The sequence below is a fragment of the Taudactylus pleione genome, unplaced genomic scaffold (assembly GCF_031769625.1).
Source record: "Taudactylus pleione unplaced genomic scaffold, aTauple2 ptg001573l, whole genome shotgun sequence".
Taxonomy (NCBI): domain Eukaryota; kingdom Metazoa; phylum Chordata; class Amphibia; order Anura; family Myobatrachidae; genus Taudactylus; species Taudactylus pleione.
In genome coordinates, this window is record NW_028285970.1 from 5,321,098 (window position 1) to 5,344,963 (window position 23,866).

Genomic DNA, 23,866 nt, shown 5'->3' on the forward strand with positions numbered 1-23,866 from the left:
TTTGTGGCTGTTGATTATCTAAAATGTGCAATTAACAAGAGCCTTGTTGTAATTGTTTTTGCAGTTGACCTCGCTTTCCTTTCCATTCCATATGCACTGGGAAGCAGAGCTGGACTAATGCTGGGCATACATTGTTATATAAAATGTCTGTCAGACCGACAGACATTTTATTTACATGCCTGAAACCCATCAGACTGTGAGATATTTCACAGTGTTGGGTCACACGATATCTGCTTTCCTCCCCTGGGGAGGGGAAATGTTGGGGCTGTCAGCTCAGGGCCAGCTCCAGGAGGAGCCGCGCCCTGTGCAGACAGGGAATCTGATGCCCTCTTAACCTGCATGCAGCAAAGTTGCACGCGTTGTAAAAGGGGAGTGGCCTAATTACCATAGGCCAAACCCCCTAAATGACGCTACTTGGGGGCATGAACGTATGGCACACCTCCCATTTAATGTCCAGCTGGGGGTGATACCAGCACTTCTTCAGTAGCTGGACTTCCCCCAGCCCTCTCCCTGTCGAGAATGGATGCTGCATCCATTCCTGTTCTCCGGGATTGGCACTGGTGCACAGCTGCGGCGGTGGGGGTGCCCAACCTCACAACCACCAGCGGGACACTTCGTCCCGCAGGTGGAACAGCGGGACAGTGCCTGAAAAACGGGACTGTCCCACTGAAATCGGATGCTTGGGAGGGGTGCACCCTCTATGGGGTGGCGCCCCTGTTTGACCGCACAGGTCGAACGTGCTTCGAGCTGGCCCTTGGTCAGCTGACCAATGCGGGTGACCGATGATCGGATCAGTCGGTTATGTTGGAAGATTTCTCAAACCCGACCATCCGATCATTGCTTATCGGTCGTGGACATACACTGTGTTGGATACCCCTGCCATAATGGCAACCGGCCCAAACTGGTCAGCTGCCCAGGGCTGGAATCCTAGGGAAATGGGAACCCCCCAAAAAGGGGTCATAACTCTAGTGTAACTGCTGAGATCCTGCTGCAAATGGGTGCCCACCTCTAAGCCAATGAACGGTTCCCCCATAGACTTCAATGGTGGGAATGCACTTTAATAACTCTGCGGTTCCCACCATTGAAGTCTATGGGGGAACCGCTCATTGGATGAGAGGCGGAGACCTGCCTCTCTCAGCCAATGAATGTTCAACCAATGCATTTTTTATGGGAAATGCGACAGCTGAACCACGTTCGGTAAATACTGTCCTTAGAGAACAGTACTCTGGGCTTGATTCAGCAAGGGTCAGAGTTGCTAATACGCACGCAATCAGCCGATTGTTGCGTACTGCGCATGCACCACAGTGCGCGAACCGGGGACTGCAATGGGGACTACGCAGACCCATCGCAGAGTGATTGACAGGAAGTGCCGTTTGTGGGTGGTGAAGGGGGGGTGACCAGCGAAACGCAGGCATACCAGTGCGTTCGAACACTGTAGCATGAGTAAGGCCTGACCTTGTGCAAGTGTGCGTGAGGCTCCGATTGTACACGTTTGTACCAATGGTTTTGCAGTATTGTTAAACATTACGGATGTGTGTAAGTTAATGTGGGCATCCTTGTGTAGTACTGCGACGGCATAGTGATTGCAATTGATTAGCATACTATCGTAGTTGAACTGCTTGCGTAATTGCTATTGCAATCGCAGTTGCAATCCGTAATGAATCAGGCCCTCTATCCGGTGGGCTCCGCATTTCCATTATTTTACATTTTTCCAAGTCCATGGATACCTTCATGGAACAAAGAGGTCCTAAACCAAGGGGTGGTGAGTATGGATTTTTTTTATATAGGTACTGATCATGGATTCTACTGGACAAGGGGACAGAACGGCGCTAGGGAAAAGTATGTATGTAGAATGTATGTGCATTTCCAGTGATGGTGCTGCAGCTCTAGTTGCAGTGCCCTGGATGGCGCAGCCTGACTGACAAGCTGCAGCTGTTTGAGTACGGGGACGGCGATGGGAATCATTTGACAAAAAGGGGGAGTGTCAGCTCTGTTTTGTAGGCATGCTGAGGCCAGTGTCTGCATCAGTGGAGTTCTGGCAGCCATGCTCACTAACTTTAGGATTACCAATGCAAATGCTGCACCTTGTGATCCAGCAGCAGACTACAGAAGCCGGCAGGCGGTGTCTATTTACAAAGGATGCCTCCTGCTGCATTCGCATAATATCACACAGCCAATGCATACAAGGACGCAGTATCGGTGTGATTACTGTCCACCTCTGAATCATCCCCCACTAGGCATTGACCATCTGAGTAACCCTAATTTAACTCAGAATGGCTGCCAGAACTCCGCTGCAGAGGCCAGTAAATCTGCGATGGAAGACACAGACACTGGCCTCGGCACACCTACAAAATGGGGCTAACACACCCCTGTTTTGTCAAATGCTCCCCATTGCCACCCCACCTATAAATGGCCGCAGGTTGTCCATCAGGCTGAGGCAATCAGGGTACTGCGACCAGAGTTGCAGTACTATCACTGGAGATGTGCACTGCGGCTCCGGTGCAATCTCCATTAAAAAAAAAAATCACCCATTTGCATAAAAATCTATATAGCATCCACTTCTGAATCAGCCCCAATATATTATAGCACATTCAATAAAAGACCAATTGTAGCTATGCAGTAGTAGTATCACAATGGCACCAGAATGCGGTTGTGTTTCAGTACAATGCTAAAAGCTACACTCTTTGTAGGACACATTAGCTATAGCAGCTGATAACATGTTAGCAGCTGTGATAGCTGTAACATGGTAATGTAGCAGGAGAACAGACGCCTCCTGCATGCATTACTGATATGAGCTGCGTCCTAGGATGCAGCGTCAGATCATCTGCGATACCGTCGGCCAGCTAAGTGACCCATGGGGTCATGCAAGCAGCCCGATGCAGATGCTCAAAAAGGGACAGGAAATCTCTATCAGCCAATGGAGATCCTGGCCTCATCACTCCCCCAACGGCAGCAACATGCTTCCCTTTTGGGAAAACGGAAGCCGTCACCGCCCCCTACCTGCCCAGAAATGGCAGTACACTGTCAATCACTGACAGTCTGCTGCCAGACTCCATGTGTGATCGCAGACCTGTATTGCACATGCGCAGTTCGAGTCCAGCGCACGAACAGACTCCCAAACTAGTGTGCACTGATGAATCAGGCCCTTTGCTAAGATCACAAGCTAAGCATAGACTTAAACAAGCGCATTACTCTTAATCAGCTTTCAATACAGATGTCAATACAAGTGAAATAGATGAAATGGAGAAACTAACACCTGCTGAGAGTAAACTCTGAGCATAAACTCTCTCAAACAATAACAATGAAGAATAAGTAGTCAGTTATTTCTGAAGATAATGACAAATATAGCTTTTACTCTGAAAACAATCATAGTAAGAGTTGTGGTCCTAGAATAGAATAGTATATGAAGATGAAGGCAAAGATGTGGGTAATATTTCTAACATATAGAATACTTTGTAATGGAATAATAAAATGAACTCTCTAGCTGAAATAGTCTACATTACAAGAAATTAGCCTATGTATTGTTCTGTGCGGTATATAGGTTATTATTTATGCTTGCCATGACCTTTTATGGAATCTGGAAAGCTCTTCAAACACAAGTGAAGGCCAAGATGGTTCTCCAGTGACTCTCTTCTGCACAATGTAATGATTGAGCAGTAGTATTAGTCAGGGCCGTAGCTAGGGTAGTGCGGCCGGTGCCATCGCACAGGGCACCACAGGTCAGGGGGCGCTCTTTGGGCCTGTCAAATTTCGGTTTATTATCATTCTTGCTTGTAGCTTCCTCTTATTTCATCTCCAGCATCACTTGGCCTCTCCAACCTCTTCCCTTGCCCTTCCCCACAAGGCCATGGCCCTGTTTTGGGTGCATTATGTCCCTTTGAAATATGAGGGGGGCACCAATGCTCTTTCTGGCACAGGGCACCAAAAAGTCTAGTTATGGCTCTGGTATGAGTAACATAGACACATAGAATTTGATGGCAGATAAGAACCACATGGCCCATCTAGTCTGCCCCTTTTCATTTATCCTTTTTAGTAGTAGTAGTAGTAGTAGTAGTAGTAGTAGTAGAAGCAAGAAACTGGAACAATAGAAATGAAACAGAATACTCTGCAAAGACCAGGAAAATTATAGACTCTCCCTGGACCCCTGGACCAGACCTGGGCGTCCTTGTACGGGAGTCCTGGTAGTTTACTCTTTGGCAGTAACAGATGCCCTTTTGAAATTTAAATTTCCCTCTCTGCAGCTTTCACTAGTAACTTGGCAGCTTTTCTTGATAGATAGGCAACTCTTTTGGTAGCTTTCTCTGTATCAGCTCGTTCTGTAGTAAACTGAAGTGAATGAAAAATTGTATGATGAGAATAGGGGTATACAACTCCATGTGTAGTAAGAGGAAGGAGGTGAGCAGATACTGTATATTTGTTTGAAAATTATAATTATATGGATGCTGTAAACGGAACACATAAACATCTACTTGTCTGTATCCTTTCCTAGAATGCATGCCAAATTATTTACTCCATAAAAAGGAATGTTTGAGCGCTTGCCCTGAGGGATACTATGGTGAAGATGATAACTGCATGTCTTGTAATACCATGTGTGCAAAATGCAATGGGCCTGATTCCGCTGACTGTAAGAAATGTGCCAATCCCAATTTATTCCTTTATAATGGTGAATGCTATGGGAGATGTCCACAAGGAACTTTTTATGAAACTGAGGAAAGACTTTGTGAAGGTACAATAGTTACACATTTTGTTTTTAGTGTTTAACTTTGTATAATTATATTTTTTTATTTTATAGACAGGGATGCCGAGTGGGGGGGGAGCGAGTACTATTTACCCAGGCCCGGGCTTCCTGAGGGGCCCGGCGGGGGCCCGGGTCCGGCACCGCCCCCCCTCCCTCACAGCAGCCCAGCACACAGTGTGTGAGTAGCAGCCACAGCAGTCTCCTATGCCTGTGAGGGGGAGCAATCACACTGATCGTGCCCCCCCTGGCTTTGCCCCAGGCTGAGGGGTCACAGCGCCCCCCTCCCCAGCGAGCAGCGCTGCATATATCTGGGGGTTTTTTTGCTCAAAGGTGCGTGGCCACACCTCCCGCAATTAGGCCACACCCCCATCTTTACCTGGGGCCAGCAGGGCTCTCTACGCCCCTGTTTATAGATATCACCTACATATTCCATATTCCATAGCACTGTACAAACAGAGAATTACACACACTTTTATGTCCCTTAGCTTAATTAACTTGTCATTGCAGTTTTTTTCGTAAACTAGATATTACATTTTAGAATCTTTCGCATTTCATGTAGCAAAACAATAGTTAATAATAATAATATTTCAGTTCTATAACTTGCATACTTTTTTTCAGACTGTGACATTACATGCAAATCTTGCCATTCATCTAAGACGTGTACTGAATGTAATGAAGGCTTATTTAAAAATAGCCAAGGCCTCTGTGTACCACATAAGGTATGCACACTGCAGGAATATGAAGATGAACACGTAGGCTGTGTACCATGTCATAAGAAGTGCTCAAGATGCATGGGAGCCACTGATCACCAATGCCTGAGCTGCAACGATAACTACTATCTTCTCAGTGAGTATAAAAGCAGTAATAATAGTAACTTGCTCACTAAGGGTCTTATTTAGAATTGGGCAAACTCCAATATTTGGGCGTATTATGTACATTTTTCTCCTGCACATATGCACCAAAAATGCGTCTGTATCGTGGATTTGCGCACACTTATGCATGCAGAATTAGTATTGGCATAACCTGAGCACAATGTGGGGGTGTACACTTACAGATGACATATTTAGACTTGGACACATCCTCAGATAGGTCTGTTGTTGGCATCCCTTAATGGTGTAAGATTCTATAACGTGCATGTCACGATCCTGACTATTTCTCTCATTGGTTTGTCTCATGACTTACCTCTGCCACTTGCACTGTGGATCAGGATATTCTGCATTGCCTGGGAAGTCTGCTCAGCATGCAGGCTGCAACACCTTCAGTGTTAGCATGAGATTGTGCTATTCCATCCAGGCCATACATGACTACTCTTCCTAGTGAAGTGGGCAGGGTGGGGAGATTTTACTGGGAATTTCGGGTCTGTGAGTAGGGGGTGGAGCTAAAATGAAGCGAATTCCGTCTTTAGCCCTGACCCCTACTCCCGGGGCCGCGAATCGCAGGCTTTTCTGTGGTGGGACAGGGCCTAATGACGTATACAGTACGGCCCTGCCCCCCGAAGATGTCAACAGAATCTCCTCCCCGGGCTTCTCCTGGAGAGGAGATGTATAAAGTCAGCAAGTATATTAAAGGCTATTATTCACCTCAGTTTCCTTTTGTCTGTGAACTCCGCAGAGTCCCGATTAGAACAGTGGGCCTGATTCAGAGCCGGACGCTATTTGCGCTCGCTCGTTCAGAAAAAGGGGCTGGCTATTTAAATTGACCGTTCGCTCTTTGCGGTCTGTTGACGTCTCTATGTCTGAACGAGCGAACAAAACATGCGGTTGTTATTTTGAAAAAAACAGCCCCTGGCCGCTCGCATCATACGTCATCTCCGCTATTTATTAGATTAATCGAGTACATCGAACGGCATATGAACTGCTCGCTATTCTTGTGGTTGGATTTTCCTACCGCAATCATGCGAGCAGTTCAGACTAAAAAACAACCAAGTGACGTGGTCAATGACGCTTCTTTGTTAATTATGCACACCCTTAAAACGCTCGTTTTGACCTTTTGGCATGCCTGCGTTCTGATATCCACTCCCCGTTTTCAAGCACCTTCCCCTGTTACCACCCATAAACGCCTCACACTGTCACTCAAATTAGCAGGCATTCGCTATTTTGCGAGCACACGATTTCTGACCGCACTGACTGGTTCGCGCATGCGTATTACAACCCATATGCATGCGCAGATCTGCGAACATCGCTTGGAACGAACGAGCGGCCGCTTACGAGCGGCTCTGAATGAGCTCCAGTGTGTGCAATCCAATTGTAGTACTGCTCTTGACTGCAGAGATTGAAGATGTAATTGCTCTCTGTGCATGCTGTTTATCTATACACTTCCACAGCATGCTAGTACACACCAGAGTCCTCTCCAAAACTAAGTATGGACGCAGTCATGTTGGACTCAGTCACCTGACTCTCCTCCACCACTCTGAGTGCTGCCCCAGACCAGCAGACCGCAGCATCCAATCACTGCATGCTCAACCCTATAATTTCAATATCCTGACTGGCCCAAATGGCCAGTACAACGTCGCTTCTGCTGAAGTTACAGCTCTGTGCTGAGCTCCCAGCAGGGGAGTTTCTAGAGAGGAGTGGGCCCGTGTGCAGTCTCCGACATTGGCCCCCTCCTCTCCGCCCAGCGGCCAGCAGTGCACTGAGTTGTGCGCGGCCAGCGCCGGAGTTGTAGACTCTGGGCACTAGAGTGTGCCCAGAGTCTATAGTGTACGCACAGGTCACCGGGAAAATGGCCACCGTGGGACTCCAGAGAGGTAAGTAATATTATGGGTCCAGGGTGTGTGGAGCGTGGGCCCCCCTGGACCCAGGGGCCCATGTTCCCCGCACACCCTGCACCCATTATAGATACGCCCCTGGCTCCCATTTACCCTGTATCTGTACAGTCCCAGTCCGTCCAAATCCAGTTCCAGTCTTGTGAATATAAGTCTCCATCTATCTCAGTGTTCCAGTCTGGTCTAACTAAAGGACTTACTATCGGTTCCAGCTGATACCTGTTACCATCGGTCCCAATCTGATATCTCCAACCATCTATCCCAATCCCATATCTTCTGCTCATCAGCTCTAATCCAGTTTCACATAATCAGTTTTACATCATCAGTTCAGATCCCGATATCACTATAGGTCCAATTCAACCTCCAGTATAATAAAGTTGCTCCATATCTTTTTTCGCCTTTGGCCAATCATCTCCAGCAGTTTCTCAGCCTCCACTTCAGCTGTTCCAGCCAACATCAACCCTCAGGCGTGACAGCGCATGTGCACTAAAATGCATGTATGTTTAGATTTGTGCACATTGTATACGTGAATCCCCCATATTCATGGAAAGATGGAATTTGGGTGGACAGGGGTAGTAAAGTGTGATATAGACCCAGCTCAGATATCCATTTTAGGAGGCTTATATCTAGCAGCTATTGTAGTGCTGGTACAAATATACATTAAGATAATGATGACCATCAGTAGCACTAGGGGGCCATTTCTAATTCCCTTTTTTGCATATTGAGCAGATAAAACTGCAGTCATGAGCAGGGCTCTAGCTAGGATGCCCTGCACCATCTCTCCCAAGACCAACCCCCTACAGCGCATGTGACATCATGATTTCACAGATCAGGACCAAGAAGATAAAAGGCCAATCTAATCCTAAGGACCTGCCAGTCGGCTCCCAGGCACCCTGCAAGCCAAAAACAGATACCACTGAGACTCTGGGTGGTGTCACCCCAGGCTGATAGTAGATCAGTGTTGTGGCTATGTTATAGCTATACATATAGTCCCGGCCAACTATTTGCATTACTTATTTGTCATTCCTATTTGGCAGGAAAGAAGATTTACATTTAACACCTTTAGTATATTTACCATATACTATTTTATATGCTAAAAGCAATTTTAACTTTATAATAACTTTCAAAACATTCTCTGTTGTGTATATGACACTTTATTACATTATTCCTGTGTGTTTGGGAATGCATCCGCTTCCACTGCCGAAGACACTCCTCATGAGACTGACTTGTTTTGTTTTCACCTCAGGCTACCTTCCACTCACCACCTAGGAACTTCCATCATTTTGCCACCATATATCTGATACATATGTCCGATCGCAACAGCATCTTTGTGCCTACAGTTTGTGTAACGTATGCACAAATAATTGCTCAACTACATGTACATCGGCATTGCATTTGAATTGCGTGCACCTCTGTATCAAGCCCAGTGTCCCTAAACTACAATTAGGCATAAGAATATATATACTTGAACACCTGACATACTTGTAAGGACGCTTTTTTTTGCATAAGTCTTTCTTTGCATACGGTATGCAAATGCATCCAACTCTAAGTGAGGTCCTAAGGGTCATTCTCAGACTGCAAATGTTTAAAATCACTGTGCAAATGATCTTGTAATGGTATGCTCCTGCTTTTACACGAGGTGTCCTTTGCTTTATGTGATGTGCTTTGATTTGCAATGTTTTCACTGGCCAATAGGAAAAATTGGGCAGTTTGAAAGCATCTCTTGCTAAGTGTAGATTTGGCACATGAGGACACCACTAGGCAGAGCCGGTACCAGGGGGAGCCGCGCCCTGTGCAGGACGGGACTCTAGCGCCCGTTACCTGCACGCGGTGTAGCCACGCGCTTCCGAAAATGGGGGTGTAGACTAATTACTATAGGCCACACCTGTTAAATGACGTTATTTGGGGGCATGCCCGTATGGCACACCTTCCATTAACGTCAGGTTGGGGGCGATCCCAGTACTACGTCAGTAGCTAGGCTGCCCCCTCTTCCTGCACTGAATGGATTCCACATGCATGCACGCGGCATCCATTCCTCTTCTCCAGGGCCAGCACCACTGCACAGCTGCTGTGTTGGAGGTGCCCAAGTCCGCAGGACATTTCGTCCCGCAGGTGGAAGAGCGGGGCAGTGTCCGAAAAATGGGACTGTCCCACTGAAATCGGGAATGGCCCTCTATGGGGTGGCGCCCCTGTTCGACCTCACTGGTCAAGCATGCATCGAGCCGGCCCTGCCACTAGGGGTGTCACACTAAGTGTAGATTTGATACTTGAGGACACCACTAGGGGTGTCACACTAAATGTTGATTTGGCACATGAGAGCACCACTATGGGTATCACACTAAATGTAGATTTAGCACATGAGAGCACCACTAGGGGTGTTACACCAAGGGACATATTCAATTAGAATAGCAGAAAACCCGCACCTGCAAGGTTGTTCCTGCAGGTGCGGGTTTTTTAGCTATTCAATTATGTGTCTGTTTTGTTTTGTTTTCACGCCGGGAGGTTTTTTTTCACGCACCTCTAGAGCAAGCTTGATTTTCCTAAAATCATTATTTTTAAGAAAAATCAGTGGGACTTGCTCTTGCACCCCGGCGGAACCCCCCCCCCTAGTTTCCAATTAGCTTAATTAGTCCATAATTACTCACCTTCCGAAGTGCTATATTCTGCATCCAGCGTCGGGAGCTGGCTCTTCTGCAGTAGGGTGAGTATGTAGTGTGTGTGGTGCTTGTAAGTGTGTATGAGTGACTGTGTGTGTGCATGAGTGTGTGTGTGTGACCCCTGGTGTATGTGTGGCCCCCCTAGAATGGGCGCTGGGAGAACTACATCTCCCAGCAGCCCTTGCCCCTCCCACCAGCCCCTGGAGCCTCCCATGAGCCCCTGGGCCTCCCAGCAGCCCCCTCTCCAGTAAGAAGAGAGAAGGGAGGCCACGGAGACCACCGGCCAGGTAAGTGAAGAATTTTTTTTATTTACGCCGCGCAGGGTTTTCAGAGCTGAAAACCCTGCAACCACTATTTTTTTAATTGAATACCGCGGGTAGCTGGAGCGCGCATACCCGTGTTATTTGTAAATTGGGCGTGAGGAGCGCGAGGTTTTTTCCTCGCTAAACCTTGCACCCAATTGTAAATGCCCCTAAGTGTAGATTTGGCACATGAGGACAGCACTAGGGGTGTTACACTAAATGTAGATTTGGCACATGAGAGCACCACTAAGGGTGTCACACTAAGGTGTATATTTACATAAGCGCAAGTTTTTAGAAATGGAGATGTTGCCCATAGCAACCAATCAGACTGTTCCTGTGGTTGATGTGGGGAGACCCTAACAAACAATTGTCCCCAACATCTAGAGGCACAGTCAAATGCTAAGTAGCCCATCCTGGCTGGTGGGAAAAAAAACTGATAAAATGTCTCCTAAATAATAAATAAATAAAACATAGTGCCCCCAGTACTGAATAAATCTCTAATTGTGCCTCAATTTAATAACTAAATAAATCAAAGTGTCTTTATTAGTAAAGAAAGAACTCATATTGCCCCACTAAAAATACCTATATAATTTGTGCCCCCATTTAGTAATTAAGGAAATAAATAATATTGCGATCATACATAACTGACTTAATTGTTGCCCACATGTACTGTAATGCAGTGGGAATAATATATAAATTCTGGAATCTTCTTTTGTTGATCTAATGTAATCCATATGGCTAAAAAATAAATACATCATAGATACATCAAAATGTTAATAATGTCACATATGATGTGGACTATGCTTAATGAGCTCCCAACGTGAAACTGGTTATTGTACTTGAAATGAGCCTACTTAATAGCTGAGTTATTAAGGAGTGTTATCTCAAGGATTGAGATTTCTACCATAGTGCATAGATTTGCAGAGTAAGATGATGGCACTTGTGGAGGAACAAAAGTTTGCACATGCCAAGGAGATGAGTTGGAGGGAGTGAGCACAGGGCCTGATTCAGACCCGCTCGCGTGCGAAGGACGCTCGCAAGCGGGTCGATGGTGCCCGAATGCGCATGCGCACGACGGAGGGAGCTCGGGGTCTCGCACCAAAGGGGGCGTGCTGTCGATGGTGAGTGACAGCACGCCCCCTTTGGTGGGCGTGCCTGGGGCATGGCTGCCAGACGGAGGCGTTCCCGTGGGAACGCCTACCGTCTGAGTCCGGCCCCACTGACATCACTAGTGATGTCAGTGGGAGTGATTTTGGCTCTGATAGAGCCAAAATCACTCCAGGGCTTGCGGTCACCGAGACCCTACCGCAGGGTCTCGTCACAAGCCCGATGGTCGCGATGGTCGCGATGGTCTTGACCATCGTGACCATCATCATGGACGCTCGCATAACTGTGGGTGGTAACCCACAGCTATGCGAGCATCCATGAGGCCGCTCCAAAAACAAGTAGGAGGGCCCTGATTCAGAGCGAGCGCTCTGGACAGAGCGCCCGGCTCTGAATCAGGCCCACATTCCTTGCAAAATACTATCCTATTACTGCAGAGAAATGATCAGTGCCTCAAATGGACATTTCACTGGCCCGGGCAGGTTGAACGGTGATCTCCCTGCTCTATGTCACTCCTAAAACCCTCTAAACTCCTGGACCTCGTTGGGATATTTCCACTCCCCAATCAACCCCTCCCCCTGGATTCCACTGACACTTCTACCACCTACCTAGTAGTTCTCACTTCTATAACCAACCCTCCTGCACATTCTTGCTGGCACATTTCCTGGATGTACTTACTGTATTGATCTGGGACCAGGGACTAGCAATGCTGGGGCAAGAAACCAGCTGCCCCCTCTGTATTGTGCCCTGGGAAGTGGCATCAGTCACACCATCCTCAATGTGACCCTGGATTTCCATTACTCTGAGTAATGTACTAACTCACAAACAATAAAGTGACACATAACAAAAATAGTCTAGATCACTATTGTGAATCATTTAAGCTGTAAATGAGGTTAAATAGTAAATAATGTTTAGGATTAAAATATAAGTTTCATTTAATGAAAAAATATTTGTTATAACTGTGCAACACTTGCAAAGACCACTAGTGGCAAAATTAAATGACAATGTGGTGAAATTATTCCTCTCAAGACAAAATATTGGGGAGTGGGAAAAACTTTTAGGTGCTGTTGGTTTCGGTTTACTGTATGTTATATAAATGCCGATAATAAAGATGAATATTTCTAGTACTGACCATTAAATCCTGTTACATCCGATCCGGATGCTTTAGTTTTATGTCTGAACTTTTTGGATTCTCAGATTCCACATGTGTGGAGATATGCCCTAATGGATATTACAAAGAAGAGGAAAAAAGGCATTGTGTCCCCTGTCATAGCAACTGCGAGACGTGCACCGGGCCGCACCACATTGACTGCCTGTCCTGCAGCGAAGGATCATACTTTCTGGGTCACAGCTGTGTAGAGCACTGCATCGAAAGGTAAGAATAAAAAAACGGTAGGAGAAAAGAGAATTTTCCATCACTTCATGATGACATGACATGAAACAATGTGGTAAGTTATGTTAATCTTTGAAGGATAACTCAACCCAAAACAAAAAAATGACTTACCAGGATTACAGTGTTTATTTTATCCAGAGGGTACCTAGAAAGTCTTATGAGTGCTCTGTGCTGCTTAGCAGAGCCGTAACTAGACTTTTTGGTGCCCTGTGCCAGAGAGAGCATTGGAGCCCCCCCCCACCCCATTTTTTTAAATAGGGACATAAGATAGTGCACCTGAGAAAGGGTCATGGCCTCATGGGGAAGGGGGAGGCCAGGAGATGCTGGGGATAAAAGAAGAGGAAGCTGCAAGTGAGAATGATAATAAACAGGAAAATTGACAGGCCCAAACAGCGCCCCCTGCCCTGCCGTACCATGTGCCATGGCACTGGTCGCACTACCCTAGTTATGGCCATGCTGCTTAGTTCACTCCTGCTGGTAATATGTTCTTGGTGGTAAGCATACTGCCTAAACAAAAAAATAAAAAATTAGATTACAAGGAGCTATGAGAGTGTGTTAGACATTGGGAGACTCTCCTCTCTCCTGTTCTTTTATTATTATTATTATTATTATTATTATTATTATTATTATCCTCTATTTATATGGCGCCACAAAGGCTCCACAGCGCCTTACAGAGTACATAATCAGAAACGGTATGAACAAAACAAGGAAAAAGTGAATTACAGTACAAAACATTTGCAGAACGTGGATAAGGTTTATATACAGCGCTGCAGCAGTTATAATACCCAAATGAGCCGCATGGCGGCCAAACACAATGGTTAGGTGCTGTTGTTGTCAGTGGGAAGGAGATGATGGTGTAAGTGAGAGAAGGCAAAGCATATGAGGGAGGAGGGCCCTGATAGTGAGAGCTTACAATCAAAAGGGGAGTGGGAGACAGACAGGGTTGACAGAGAGGGGAGAGACAGTGAGCAAGGAGAATGGAGTGGTGGTTTACAGATGTATCCTCTTGTATCTTTGCCGTTTGTGCGGCAAATCGAGCCACATATGGCGTGAGTCGTGCGCCTGCGTCAAGGGTACAAGTGCAGCTTTCACACCCGCGTTCCATAGGATTGCATAACGCAAACACTACCGCAGCCTGGCATACCATGGTACATGCGTGCGCTCCAAGTCGCAAGGTGCGATGCGTGCGCATGTTTGCCACACAAGTGGCAAGGATACAAGAGGACATATCTGTAGGTTGGGAGCTTCAAAGCTTTGATAAAGAAGTTGGTTTTGAGAGCCTATTTGAAATTTTGTAGAGTGGTGGAGAGTCTGATAGGGAGAGGGAGAGAGTTCCAGTAGTAGTGAACAGCACAGGCAAAATCTTGGAGGCAGGAGTGCGAGGAAATAATCAGTTGGGTGGGGAGGTTATGTTCATTTGTGGAACAAAGTGGGCCGCCGAGAGTGTAAAGGGAGATGAGGTCAGAGATGTAAATAGGAGAGGATTGAATGAGGACTTTGTAAGTTCTGAAGAGGAAGGGGAGCCAGTGATGGGCTAGTACGAGAGGGGAGGAGTGGTGTGAGAGAGATGTGAGACAGGGAATCTAGACAGGAAATATATATATATATCCGCTTGCACAAACAAAAGTTATGTCAGAAACATATACTCACAATTTGAGGGGATTGCAGGGAAGTGTGGTACTGCTGGGTATTCATTCTGCAACTAGCAAGATGAGGGAAACCAGATGCAGGGGATGCTAGAAATTGTAGTTCTGGGAGACAACAGCTAATGACAGCAGTAAAGGAAAGGCGATATATATGATGATCTGGCTAATGGGTGGTCCGGTGCACACCCGGACCACCCCCTAGTTTCACCAGTGTATAACACAGAAGTCAGGTCCCCCACATTATCAGCAATAAGTGTCAATGGGCCCCCTATCGCTGCCCCTACACAGCATCCCAGCAGCAGGTGCTGGCACAGGTATAGCATGGGAAGACAAGGGGGGCACTCATTTGTCATTCTCCCATATAGAGCTCAGACAGGTGGACCCGGGAGCTGACTGGTGCAGCCTGCAGGTGACCAGGTGCCAGTGGTGCTTGTCCTGCAGGCTGGCCTTCTTGCTGTACAGGGTGACCACTTATTCCTCCAGCTCATCTATACGCTTACTCTGCTTCTCCAGCAGCTCATGCTGGGTCTCGATGATCTGGTTCAGCTCCTTGAGATATTCCACTACCCGGCAAGGGCTCTCTGCTGGGGTCTCCATGGCAGAACCTCTATCAGCTTATGTTATGCCCCCTCATACCTGTGAGTGGATGAGAAGGGGGGGCAGGTGTGGTGCGCCCAAATTGGGCCAACGGCAGTGCCAGCCAAGTTCTCTGTCAGTGCCCCCACTAGTGTGGCAGCAGAGACCAGCGGGTGTACAGTGTAGCACTCCCGATTCAGGAGCAACTGCTCCGTTTATAGAGCCCCTCGGTACATTGCAGCTCTTGGTCCAGGAGACTGACTGTAGCATTGCAATGTTGGAAATAACTGTCTGAGGCCCTGAGGCATCCTCATCTCCGCACCTCCCTCCTTAATCCGGCCACCGTCGGGTCTGCGGGGACCGTTGCTACACCACTGCTTGCGGGATAGAGGAGATAAAGAGAAAAAAAGGAAAAAATTAGGGCTAGTCGCTGGGGCACTCTTTATGAATATTAATAAAAGTCATTTAAAATTTAGCTTTTAATATGCATCAATAAAATAATGCGGTACCATACAGCCTGAACAAGGTTGATAAATAATACACAGTAATCATCTGTTGAAAAATGAGATCTTGAGGAAATCCTCCAGCGAAATATTAATTAAATCTCAATTACAATGGGTATGAATGGGTTTTAATTGGAAGTGGTTAACAATGAACAAATATAGTGAACAGGGGTATGGTTATGGTGCTCTGCCAGTGCATGTTTAATCCCAATTGTCCTCTTTTAACCGACAGCGCCTGGTATTCCCTAGAGGTCTCCCATCCAGGTACTTACCAGCCTATCACCGTTTAGCTTCCAAGATCAAACGAGATTTAGGCAATCTAGTGATGTATGGCTGTATTAGTGGTAACTATCACCATGGACTATTCATTTATGGTTATGTCCTTGCTTTGACCTAGTGCTGGTGTGATTTACCTTTCCCCACTTTACCACTCCTACAGCCTTTTGGAGGCAAAGGAGAGGAGCGAGATTGGGGGTAGATAAAGTGTCAGGATCAATTGTGGATTTTTTAAGACTGGGGGAGACAAGATGGGATGGTGCCTGATATGAGGGAAAGATTGAAGAGATGTGCAAGATGGGAACAGGCAACAGGAGAGAGGGAGCGGAGTAGGTGATAGGAGATAGGGTCAACGTGGGAAGTGAAGGGGGCGAGGACTGGATAAGGGGATATGACTTTATTTCCAGATACTGGGGAGAAGGTAGTCAGAGTTAATCAAATGGATGGGAAAGAAGAGGATGGGATGACAAGGGTCTGGAGGGATGCGCTGTCCTGACAGATGGATACAAGAGTGTATTGACTACAGAATGCACACTGCCAGTGGGAGAGTGCAGGAGCGAGCTCAGCAGCTTCGGGTCTACACTAGATGTAGGGGAACCTGTGGGACCGTGTAAGTAATCTTTTGGCTTTGGGTATTTACTACTTATGGAATTATCCTTTAAAGAATAAGTTAGTGCATTTTCCATCTGTGGTACATTGTGCATTGTTTTATTTACAACAATGAAAATTCGAACCTGGATAGCATATTGCACTAGATGATCAGGGGAAAGCATTAACAAAGTAACTTAGGCACCAATGGGGTTACTTCAATAACTGTAATGGTCCGAGCCGGAATAGGGTAAGGCCAGTGAAGCAATTGTCTTAGGCTCCAAGGACTGAAATAGAAGAAAAGTGTTCCAAAAGATGCATCATCTAAAACATCATAGCCACAGATGTCTTGCATATGTAAATGGAGGCATCAGACTCTTCTGCTACCCTGTATGTATATCAATAAATGTAACACAAGCCCATAATAAAAATCTTGGCACTAATGTATCTAGAATGGGTGCAGTGTTTATAGAGCACACAGACTTTGAGTCAAGGAGGGTCCACACTACACACTCTGCATTCATTGCATTTATTTCCACCACCCACCCCACAGTGATTTCATAAGAAATATGATACTAATGCCATATTTATGAAGAGATCATTGGAATTATGGTGCCCCTGCTATATTTCTGAAGACACTGCCAGAAATATGGCACATGTACAGAAGCCTCTGCACTATCACCGTTTTTCATTTGGGAGGGTTCCCACAGAAAATTGCACACGAGCACCCTTCTCCCTTCTAAAACACTCCTGGGTCTTCGAGTTCACTCACATTTCCTTGTTAATGCCGGAGTACTCCTGAATTCTGCCTGAAATACTTTACTAAACTGTTTAGCAGTCATTGTCTATATAGCAGATTTAGAGGTCTACTGTATTTAATAAGATGTGGTAATAGTACAGATTTTCTATCACTGCTCATCACAGCAACAGAAAAAACTGTGTCTGGGCATCTGTGCGAGTCTCAGCTCCTCTTGGCTGGAAGTGATAAGGTTAAACTTACCGCCTTTTCAGGCCAGTTTGGAGGCAAATGCACATGAGTGACTTGGTTTACTGGATGCATGAGTGACTTGGTTTACTGGATGCGCAGTGGACTGAATGCCCAGACATTGATTTCTAGTGCACTTTTGATAAAAAATAATACATTTTCTGAAAGATGCTTTCTTTCAGTAAATTAAACATTTGTTAGTTTGGGATGTAGTCAGGATCCTGGCGGTGACCATTCGGGCGGTCACAATACCGACAGCAGAATCCCAACGGTCAAAGTACTGGCAAATACTGACTGAGTAATAGGGTTAGGTTTAGGGTTAGGCACTAGTGGGAGGGCTAGGGTTAGGCTGTGGTAGGGGATGGTTTGGGTTAGGTTGCTGAAGGGGATAGTTAGGGTTAGGCTACCAAGGGGGACGGTTAGGGTTAGGCTGCAGGAGGGGTTGGTTAGGGTTAGAATACTCTTTGAAATTTGTTGGGATTTTGACCATCGGAATAAGGGATGCAGGTAATGTAGACTTAACATAGCCTCATTCACTTTACAGACCCTGTACAAGTCAGTTCATTATAGTACGTGGCCGTTAAAAATAGTTTTCATTTCCCAATCTCCAAGGATTTCTATGTACAAGTAGAGGGCTACATTAATTTTACTACTAAAATATGTGCTTACAGACTGAAGAAAAAAATGTATCAGGGACGGTGAAGGCCACAAAAAAAACCTTGGAGAGTTGCATTTCGCCCAAGACCACAAGTTAGACAACCCTGTCCTAATTCATATACAGTATTGTTTTGTGTATATTTAATTTATACTTGGTCTTCCAAAATAATGTGCACAGTTAAGTTACTTACAAGTTACAACACTGCTGCATTTATCAATCAAACATATGTAATGGAAGGAAATACACAATTTTCTTTTATGTATTTGGTACAATTTAGTCTTTGCAGTTGGAATTTGATAAACAGACCCTGAAAATTCTAATTATTTCCAAAGCTTCAGTACAAGGTGACCCTGTGTTCTATCATAAGAAAACAACTTCTTAGAAGTACTACAAAACATATTAATGCTGGCTTTTAAATGCTTATATAGTTTAGGACTCATTTTTCCTGTGTAATCAGTTGTTCTGGAACAGCACATACTATTTCAATAAAGAATACTTTATACTGAACATGTCATCCCCACATAAAACTATACCAGTGTCTTTCACTTTGATGAATTAATTAATATAATAATATTTAAGTGGTAAATGAAAATAAATATTTCAGTGGCTGACAGTGATTATTATAAAAGTAGTACATTGCAGTTTATCATTAATCAATACTATGGAGCAGATTCAATTAGCCCTAATGCTATGTGGAATATTACTGTGGAAAACCTTGTTTGATTTGCTTGTGCCACATACAGGTGTGATCAAAGTGAGGTTTTCCTATGTAATACCTGGAAATGCGTGCAGCCACTCATCAGTAATTGCATCTGCCCTTGTGTGTTGAAAAGAAAGATACAGAAATTAACTGTTTGAAATATCCTTTGATTCTTTGTTTTTCATAATTGTAAAATGCTGATGAAAATGTCTCTGTTCCCTCTAATCTGCATACAGGGGGAATTGGTACAAGACTGGAAATCACAATAGGATAGAGATGCATCAGATGGATAAAAATATGTTAAATCAGTGATGTTGCACTTTCAGACCTAAAACTTATTTTTTAATATAAATAAGCAGTATTTTCCATTATCTTAATTAGAACAACATTTTTAAATATACTGTATATTTTTTTTATTTTAAGGGCAGTGGTGTATCTATAATTGGTGCAGGGTATGCAGTGCACATGGGGCCCTAAGTCTAGGGGGCCCACTCCGCAAACCATGCACCCATTTAGTATACTTACCTCTCCAGACTCCTGTGTTGACGCTGCACAAATCACCTTGAAAATGGTGTGGCTGCCATTTTCCCAGAGATTTGCGCATGCGTAATACAGAAATCCCCAGAAACATGGCCATGTTCCTGGAGACCTGTGTATACGCAGTAGACTAATGCACAGTAACAGTGGGGGCTGTACTGTGCTTGTGACTTGGTGTATTTTGGAGCTGCTGTACCTGTCTTCTAATACCCCTTTTCCACCAAAACTCCGGGTCTGACCCGGAGTTGGAACAAGGTTCCTAACCGGATCAGCCCCGGAATTTTGCCTGCGCCGACTCGGGATGTTCCCGAGTCGGCGCTGCAGACACCGGAGTCAGGTCTGCATAGACCCGGCTTTTCTGGCATGTAAGTGGTCGCTTGGAGATTACGTCATCTCCAAGCGCCACTGAAACTGGACCAATTGGCCGGCTTGTAGCGTACTCCGGGTCATTGTGACCCAGAGTGCACTGTTCTCACAGCGGGGTTTCACGGGCTACACCCATGTTAAACCCTGCTATTTACCTGGGTTGGATTGCCGGGTCACTCGACCCAGCGATCCAACTCTCTCCCCTTTTACACAAGGGAGCTGCCCGGGTTAACCCTTCAATAACCTGGGTTTTAGCTCTGGTGTAAAAGGGGTATAAGTAAGCAATGGAAAATGGGAGGGGAAATATGGCACTACAACAATGTGAAATATATATATATATATATATATATATATTAATACTGGAGTGTGGCTTATGTGTAGACATACCCCTGTGTGAGCTAAAGTGTGATCCAGGTACCAGATTGTGGTGCGGCATCCTGCAGTAGATGGAGGGGTGTACTTACTGGTGTGATGCACCTCTACCCCTCCAGGTCAATGGGGAGGTGGTCGTGGAGGGTGCTGGTGTAGTACATACAACTGTGTGTGGGCCTGACATAGATGCCATCTCCTGCTGTGTTACAGAGCTACATCTGTGAGTCCATCTGAAGTGGGTTTGTGTACTTTTTACTTACGGTGTAGCAGAGTCTCATGTAGCACTAGGTGATTGCCTTCTCTGATGTATGTGGTAAGGTTCAGTGGAGCTTACCTACTACTGGCGATTCAGCCCTGCAAAGAGCAGCCGAGTCAGATAGTGTGCCTTAGCCATGGCTAGGAAAAATCTGTCCTGGATGTGTTGGTTCATATGTCTGTGGGGATGTGGAACCAACGTGTTTCGCTGCAATGCCTTTATCAAGGATATACACATTTCTGAAGAAGACCTAACACTTGTTTTGTAATAAAAATAAGCAGTATTTTCCATTACCTTTATTATTTTGCTGAATTATATGCACTTTATATCCTATCTTAGTAAGGAGACAAAATAAACATATGATTAAATTATTATAATTTAATTATTGCTATATATATTATAAAAATAATTAAATTATAATCATTTAATGCTTAAATCTAAATTGTTGTTCTAAATCAATAGCCACTTATTTAAGAATTAGTGAGAGACAAACGATTATTTATACCATATTGTGGGTGTCATTAGTTAACTAATTGGATATATAACCAGAATTATCCAGGGTCATGTGTTTATTTTGTTTCTTACTAAGATATAACAACATGATAAAAAGACACAAATAACATATATTTTGAGGTATATATCTTTATTTTTATGTATAGGAAACAAAGTGCATATAACTTCAGCAGGTTAAAAGGGATTGGATAGTCCAACAAACATATAATTAGACTGTCAATACATTGTGACTGAAATAACTTGAACTTCATAAGTATTCAAGACACAGTGCCTACACAGGGTATTGCAACATTGTTTAATTGTTGAACAGTGATTCGAAACAGTTGCCAAATACAATATGAATGATTCAGACTGAAATATAAATTTAGAAAGGAAAACTGTGAATCAACATAGATATAAATTGGCACATGAAACCACTAAATACCTTCTCTAACGAATACACAGTCTTCGACACAGATTTTATTAAAAATAAAAATGTCACCATTCTTTTTAGAATCATCAGTTTTTATACATAATAAATAAAAGTTATATTTTAATGTTATATAACATTCATATGATTTGTGCACCCTTTCACTATACTTTTTTGTTCACTTTGGATGTTTGCTTATAGTGGGTAGCACCTATCCTATATGTAACCAATAAGGAAGATATAGATGTGAATTAGTATTGGAGACTACATCATATATGAAACTGGTGCGGTTGCATCTCTAAACTACTATAAAGGAATCTGGAATCCACAAAAAAGTAATCACTATACAAATATCATAAACTTTGACACAATAACTTGTCATAAAATAATTTTGCAGTAGCAAAAATCCCATATAAATTTTACATCAATCTATACTACAAATGCAGACAAATAAGATGAACTAGATTAACTCCAGCTAAGTGGTACTGGCCAAGTCACTGCAGTCAGCAGGACATCCTATTCTAGGTTTGTGAACAATATAGCCAGTTTTGAGCTCAATTATGGGGCAAGAGCGATTGAATGGGCTGGCTGAGTTGGATTCTTCCAAATTGATGGCTGCATTTGCAGAAAAAAAAGCATTTATAATTTTAAATCTCCAATAATCCAGTACATCAGTATATGTAAACAGTATTTTATTTGTACATTATAATAAAGTTAAGCATTAAAATCAATATAAATTACATCTTGGATGCATTTTTATTTTATTTTTCCAATAAAGAGGAGCTGAAGGGGCTCTTAATTTGGGTTTCCCCAGGCCTCTATGAACCTCTGAAAGGGTATATGGAGAAAAGTATTCAGATGCTTGACCATTATACCAACAGGGACTGTTATTACAATGTATTCAAATACATATACTTTAATATGGAGTTGGTCCCCATTTTGCAGCTATAACAGCTTCCACTTTTCTTGGAAGGCTTTCCAAGATTTTGGAGTGTTTCTGTGGGAATATACCCATTCATTCCGTAGAGCATTTATGAGGTCAGGCACTGATGTTGGACGAGAAGGCCTGGCTTGCAATCTCTGTTCCAGTTCACCCCAAAGGTGCTCGATGGGGTTGAGGTCTGGGCTCTGTATGGGCTAGTCAAGTTCTTCCACACCGAACTCATCAAACCATGTTTTTATAGTCCTTGCTTTGTGCACTGGGGCACAGTTATGTTGGCATTGAAAAGGGCCTTCCCCAAACTGTTGCCACAAAGTTGGAAGCATAGCATTGTCCAAAATGTCTTGGTATGTTGAAACATTGAGATTGCCCTTCATTGGAGATAGTCCAAACCTGAAAAAGAGCCCCATACCATTATCCCTCATCCACCAAACTTCACAGTTGGCACCAGTGCTTAAGTCCTAGAGAAGTGGTAGAACTCACCACTCCCCTTTGGTGCAATGTCAATAAAGGGACAGCAAGTGCTGAAAAAAGAGGCGTGGTCACACAATAATATTCCCGATACAAATTACGCCACAGAGTAGCACATTCTTGATTCAAATTACACCACATAGTAGTGTCTCTTATTCATGTATGACACACAGCAGTGCCCCTTTTACACAATGCCCACATTTGTGACCCTTATACACAATGCCCACAGTAGTAGTGCCCCTTATACAATACCCACAGTAGTAGTGCCCCTTATACAATGCCCACAGCAGTAGTACCCCTTACATATAATACCCACTGTAGTGGTGCCCCTTATGCAGTGCCCTCAGTAGTGGCACCCCTTATGCAGTGCCCACAGTGGTAGTGCCCCTTATGCAGAACCCACAGTAGTGGTAGTGCCCCTTATGCAGTGCCCTAAGTAGTGATGCTCTTATGCAGTACCCCCAGTAGTGGTAGTGCCCCTTATGCAGTGCCCACAGTAGTGGTGCCCCTTATGCAGAGCCCCCCTTATGCAGTGCCCTCAGGAGTGGTGCCCCTTATGCAGTGTCCCTTATGCAATGCCTCCATTAGTAATTCCCCTGTAATAGTGCCCCCAATAGTAGTGCCCATAGTAGAAATGCCCCCTGTAGTAGTTCCCCCTGTAGTAGTGCCCCCAATAGTATTGCCCCTCTTTAGTAATGCCCCCAGTAGTAGTGCTGCTTGAGTAATGCCCCAATAGTAACACCCCCAGTAGTAATGCCCCCTGAGTAATGCCCCCAATAGTAATGTCCCCTGAGTAATGCCACCATAGTAGTGCCCCATGAGTAATGTCCCCAGTAGTAGTGCCCCCTGAGTAATACCAGCTGTAGTAATGTCCCCTATTGTGAAGCTGCTTATACAAAAAAAACTAATACTTACCTTAAGCCCCGCTCATGCTGCCGTCTGGTCTCCCTGGTCCACCTGGCTGCTCCTCAGTCTGAACTATGGGAGAGACATCATGATGTCACTCCCATAATGCACTGCACACAGCGGGACCTGGAAGCCGGAGCTAATGAGTGAGCTCCGGCTGCCGCTGGCACTGCGGGTAAGTAGCCGAGCGCCCACTGATAAAATCT

The 23,866-nt window shown here is 44.8% G+C and overlaps 1 protein-coding gene across 1 annotated transcript in view; it reads left to right on the plus strand.

Moving 5' to 3' along the window:
• PCSK5 (proprotein convertase subtilisin/kexin type 5) overlaps positions 1 to 23,866 on the plus strand; it is a 622,474-nt gene that overhangs the window by 573,228 nt on the left and 25,380 nt on the right. Inside the window, exons 31-33 of the mRNA XM_088464067.1 lie at positions 4,490 to 4,726; positions 5,357 to 5,584; positions 12,763 to 12,940. Coding sequence (XP_088320193.1) covers positions 4,490 to 4,726; positions 5,357 to 5,584; positions 12,763 to 12,940 — 643 coding nt within the window. The remainder of the gene's footprint in view (positions 1 to 4,489; positions 4,727 to 5,356; positions 5,585 to 12,762; positions 12,941 to 23,866) is intronic.